The sequence below is a fragment of the Cyphellophora attinorum genome (assembly GCF_001299255.1).
Source record: "Cyphellophora attinorum strain CBS 131958 chromosome Unknown Contig7, whole genome shotgun sequence".
In the NCBI taxonomy this organism is placed as follows: Eukaryota; Fungi; Ascomycota; class Eurotiomycetes; order Chaetothyriales; family Cyphellophoraceae; genus Cyphellophora; species Cyphellophora attinorum.
Window position 1 is genome coordinate 779,668 of NW_017253235.1, and position 5,664 is coordinate 785,331.

Genomic DNA, 5,664 nt, shown 5'->3' on the forward strand with positions numbered 1-5,664 from the left:
CGGGTGAACTTGTGGACCAGTATGTGCTCGATCTCATCCGCCTGCTTTATCCTAATGCTCACCCGTACACTGTTCACCGATGGTTCAATCAAGACTTTTTCGTTCTCATTGCGAGCCACCACCAGTGGATTCAGTAGGACTTCTGGTGATGAGGCAGCCTCGATTTCGGGAACGTTGTGTCGCTCGGAGGTTTGTGAGGCGAAGTTACTGAGTGACAACGCGGCGGTGAGTGAGGACCGCACGCATTGTAGGTATGGCCGGAGTGATTGGGACATGGCGCGTAATGTGGTACCCGGCGGGCTGGCGAGGATGCGGCGGACTTGTCGGCTATGAGAGAAAGGGCGTCACCGCCTGAGAATTGAGCCTATGACGGTCGCATTCGAGACATGCGCCCTGTCAAGTGGATGGTATAGAACCTGTATTGTGAGCTCGCGGACGTTGGTAGGAAGAGGGCTGGCCTGGGAATAGCGATGAGGCCTCGTAGGCAGCCCACTTTCCCTGCACGCCGGAGGCATTGCGGAGGAAAGTGAATTGCTTGGCGCGGGCGTGCCTGCATCTACGTAATGTCAGTGTTGACTATTTCTACTTTATTCATCACCTTCCACGCCACTCCTTTAGTATCTGTCTTTCCCAGGCTAGCATTCTTTTGTGAAGGAACCTTCCTACTTCGTGGTCTCTGTCCTCTCCGCTGAGGTAGCGCCTTCCTTGAACGAGATTCTTCAAGATGGCCACCATACCGATCATCGTCCAGCACCAGGGCAAGAAGTACGACATTGACCTCGATACCAGCGGCGATGCAGAAACTTTCAAGTTCCAGATTTTTTCTCTTACCGGTGTCGAGCCAGACAACCAGAGCGTCCTCATTCCACGAGGCAAGCTCAAGTCGGACACCAACCTAGCTGCACTCAACCTCAAACCCAAGCAACTCATCCGGGTTCTTGGTAGTCCGTCTGGCGAAGCAAGTGCACTGGTCGCCCCGGCTGAGAAGCCCAAGTTCCTCGAAGACATGACCGAAGCAGAAATGGCACGCATGGAAGGAGCGACGCCGGCTGGGCTCGTCAATTTGGGCAACACCTGCTACCTCAACTCGACAATTCAGATCCTGCGTGCGATGCCTGAGCTGCGAAGTGAGCTCGAAGATTACAAGCCAGCCTCTGGTGGCTCAAGTGGTCCGAGTCTGCAGTCGCTTTCCCAGTACGGACTGGGAGGACTTCAGGGCGATATGACCTCTCGATTGCGGGATCTACTGAACAACCTCGCCGACACCCAGAAAGGATTCGAGCCGATCATGTTCCTGAACGCCTTCCGCACAGCATATCCTCAATTCGCTCAGAAAGACAAGACTGGCCGTGGCTACGCCCAGCAGGACGCGGAAGAGGCGTGGACACAGATCCTTCAGCAGGTCAAGCAGACTACCAAAGGCATGGGTGGCAAGGCCGGCTTCGTTGATCGGTTTCTGACCGGTAGCATTCACACAACCACAACACCTCCAGCAGAGGTGGGCGACAATGAGCCAGCTGTAGAGGCTAACGAGACCTTTGACAAGCTGCGCTGCAGCATCGATCCAACAGTGAACCATCTGTCAGAGGGGTTGGAAAAGGGACTGGTCGACGAGCTCGAGAAGCGATCGGACACACTTGGCCGTGATGCGATTTACACCAAGAAGTCACAGCTGTCACGTCTGCCTGCATATCTCACCGTACAGTTTGTACGCTTCTTCTGGAAGAACGATATCAAGAAGAAGGCAAAGATTCTCAAGAAGGTGACCTTTCCAGAAGAACTTGACGTTGTCGACATGTGCACACCCGAGCTACGGAAGAAGTTGATACCAGTCCGCGACCAAGTACGAAACTTCCGAAAGGACGAACAGGATATGGAGCGTGCCCGCAAGAGACAGAAAGTGCGTCACAAGCAGGAAGAAGATCGCAAACATGATGCTGCTCTTGCAGCGGAAGCAGCTCCCATTGCCAAGCTTCGAGAACAGAAGGAGAAAAAGGAAAACAAGGATAAAGGCAAGGAGGAAGAGCGTGGCGGAGACCTCGATGCGTACAAGACCGACGCCGAGTATGAAGCCGAGAAGGAAGAAGCTCTGCGCAAAGCTCGAAAGGCACTTTATGAAGCCATCGATCCAGAGCTGGCTGCTGATGAGACCGCCAACAAGTCTGGTCTGTACGAACTCACCGGCGTCATCACTCATCAGGGAGCCAGTGCGGACAGCGGGCACTACACTGCGTACGTGAAGAAGGAGGGCAAGATCGTGGACGACCCGAAAGCACCAGGTGGTAAGCGCACAGAGAGCGATGGCAAATGGTGGTGGTTCAACGATGACAAGGTGTCCGAAGTACCTGGCGACATTGTCCAGACACTGTCCGGTGGTGGCGAGAGCCACTCTGCTCTCATCCTGCTATACAAGGCAATTCCCTTGCCGAGCAAAGAAGATGTTGAGGCTTGAAGTGGACCTGACGCCATGAAGAGTCCTATGGACACCGAGAGAGCATACTCCCGGAATAGCTATTGACCACCTTGTCAAGGCTTTGATCGGACTATTGTGCAAGGTTAGCGGCACCGAGTACGTAAGGCCGCATTCTGATCTTCGTCGAAGCTCGAACGAGACGAATCTCCCAATTATCAAATCCAACCATGTTCGTGACAGTAGAGAAATTGTCAATTTGCCCGACACGCTCAGTCACGGTCGTAAGGGAGCCGGGTACCTTTCTCAAATCAATAATCGTGTCAAGCCCCAGTAGCCGTTCGTGCTCAGTCCCAATGGGAATATGACGTCTTGCCGTTGGGCATCAAAGTCTGCATATGGTGGCACACGATCAGTCGCTCGGGAGTTTTGATGAAGGATCTTGACGCGAGCGGTGTGGGGGCCATGAATCATGGTCTCTCGTGAGAGCGAGGGACGATATGTGTAGGAACTGTGCGAGCAGCGAGCGAGGAGCAGACAAACACATCATGCCCATGCTCACCACATGAAAGATGCGCTTAGAAGCATCGCGAGCACCTGCCTTGAAAAGGCTCCAACAAGGGTGGATGCCATCAAGGCAGATATCGTAGATCATTGAAGATTTCCGGAAGTCGGAAGACCTGGTACCTTTATGCACGCCCCTTTTCTGGCGCGCCTCACCATCATCTTAGCGGCATCCAAAGGAGTGGTACCTGAACTCTGCGGCAGTTTAGGGGATCAGCGACATTAGCTCAACGCCTAAGTTGACTGCCGGAATATTGAACATCGGGTCCGGTTGGGCAGAAGCGAGTCGGCAGGCGTTGATTTTGGCTGGGAGATGGGCCTTTCTCGTCCTGCAGTACGTAGTCAGACTTTCTGCCGACGAGGGGTGCATATTCTGGAAGGAGAAGAGCGGATCGTTGTGCTACACACCATCTCGGTACTCTTGTCACAAAATTCGTTACGGATGAGTGATAGTTCGTGATGGATAATAGATATTTCGCTGGATGACGAAGGGCCAAGGGTAGAGACTTGGTCGAGTTTGTGATCGGACAGAGCACTTAATCATCACCGTCGCCTGGCCAGGGCTTTGGTTTCGCTTAGCCACAGAATATCGTGAGCTGGTCGCCCCCAGTGCCTTGGTTTGACCTGGCTTTTTCTCTCCTGTTACCACGAGTTGACGCTTCGTGCTTCCCTACCATATACCCACGAGCTCAGCGTCGCTGCAGCATCGTCCTATTCTTCTTTTGCTTCTATGATTTGTATTATTCCCAGCACTATGTTTTAATGTACACCACTGCACACGAAATATGCTACTATCGCAAGCAGAGGCGCACGAGTCATTGTTGGATACCAAGTGCCGCCAATACCGATTAGGCGCCGGCTTCTCCCAATCGACTTCACCTGCAGCTGCATCTTCGCTACCTCTCCTTTCTCCATTTACCTCAATAATACAGCCATCACGGATCCCAACATTCCCTCGTCGCCTCCGAAGTTGTCACAAAGAGCGCTGGAAAAGCGTCCCGTCCGAGACGCAGAACCCGATCCGACTGCTATAGAGGATTCGCAGCTCCAGAACCTTGCACCCGCGCTACAAGCATACGAATCTCCAGTTCGATCGTCATCTCCCCCTTCCATCAGCCAAATTGAGGATCAGTCTACACGCCGCAGGTCTTTCCTGGAGGCCCTCCTTGCTCGTCAGCAACGCCGCGGCCAGCGTCGCGAAAACCAAGCAGCGCGTCAGCGAGTGCTCAACCCAATCAACTACGTCCCTCGACCGACTCCGGTCCACACTGACCGTCAGACGCATCTGCCGCCAGGCGTAGAGCCTGGCACCGGCGAAGTTCACACGCTTCTGACCTTACCAGAGCAGCGCAGATCGCGTCAGTACTCGCAAGACGGTGAAATTGTCGAGCACAGCCCACAGCTGAGTTCGGCTGCCGGATCACGTACTAGCATTGGCCTGCCACCGAATAGAAGTCGCACCTCTGTTCTGGGATCGAATCAGCTCGCCTGCCATGGCGGCCGATGAGAAGGTTCCTGAGCCGGACAAGGCACACACAGCTGGTGGTCGCTACGATGATCTCGAGGGACAACGCACAACGCCGGCCGCACCATCAAGACTAGCCTCCCAATATGGCATGTCCCCACAAGATCAGCCAACGCAGCCACCGAGGCGCGTTTCTTCGATGAGATCACTCAGACACTTCCGCTCACAGAATTCCATGCGATCAGCACCCTCACGAACTGCCACGGCCAATGGCGACGCTCCTCCAATGCCGCCGCCACCAATGACTACAGGCTATCCGAACAATGAAGAAGCAGATGTCGCAGAAGAGCTCGCTTGGGGACCACAGCATCCCTGCTTCCCACACCTCAATGCACACGTCCCGCTCTCATCTCCTGAATACTCGACTACCCGAATAATACGGATAAAACGTGACTGGATGGTCGTCGGCGATCTGGCGCCTACATTTTCCAATATCTACCCTGAGATCCTCGATCCTCTGATGGGTGAGCAAGAATTTCGCTACCTAGTTCGCCATATAAATGCGTCCTTGATCCAAGCATTTGATCCCTATTCTGCGTGGAACTGGATCGACGGACTCTTGGGCTTCGTGACTGGCTGGTTTTGGGAAGACTTCCGGCCAAATGGCGTCAAAGGTCGCCTTAGAGAACTGGAAGCATGGATGGAGAGTTGGAACCGAGAACATGGCAGCAGAGAGGGGATCAAGTTGATTCCTCTGCGGCGCACGGGCTATATGAATCTCGATATTCAGATACCCGATCCGCAAATTCGAGTCGTGGCCGAGGATGAGCCCAGTCGGAGAGCGCCATCTACACCGGACAAGTAATTGCTTTTACAACCAGTCTCTCCGGCCGGAAGGCGTTGTTTCGGTTGAGCCTCTTAGGAGCGACTGGAAAGGTTGTACAACAGTATCGACAGGACACTATACCCCCATTTCTTTACCTCGTCAGATGGGAAGCCATGAAGCGTTCGAGCCAGGCGTTGGAATTTTAATATCTGCATCCACCGTATAGTATTCAATCGTTTACCTGCACGGAAACTCGTCACGATGCTCGTGTTCCCATCCATTGTCCTGCCTGGGAACTACCATGTAGAGGCATTGGCTCCCAGCAGCGGCGCCTGCATCCCCATGCCGCGTTCCTCCATAATGCATCTGCTCCGCGTTTGTCCGTGAGTCCCCTGCAGA

The 5,664-nt window shown here is 53.9% G+C and overlaps 2 protein-coding genes across 2 annotated transcripts; both read left to right on the top strand.

The window, feature by feature from the left end:
* Positions 1 to 724: 724 nt before the first annotated feature.
* AB675_9763 (Ubiquitin carboxyl-terminal hydrolase 6) lies at positions 725 to 2,452 on the top strand (the record flags this gene model as incomplete). Its single annotated transcript, XM_018150327.1, has 1 exon — positions 725 to 2,452. The coding sequence occupies one exon, from the start codon at positions 725 to 727 to the stop codon at positions 2,450 to 2,452; it is 1,728 nt and encodes a 575-aa protein (XP_018002205.1).
* A 2,015-nt stretch (positions 2,453 to 4,467) lies between these two features.
* Positions 4,468 to 5,304, top strand: AB675_9764 (uncharacterized protein; the record flags this gene model as incomplete). Its single annotated transcript, XM_018150328.1, has 1 exon — positions 4,468 to 5,304. One exon carries the CDS (start codon positions 4,468 to 4,470, stop codon positions 5,302 to 5,304), a length of 837 nt encoding a protein of 278 aa, XP_018002356.1.
* Between the last annotated feature and the right edge of the window lie 360 nt (positions 5,305 to 5,664).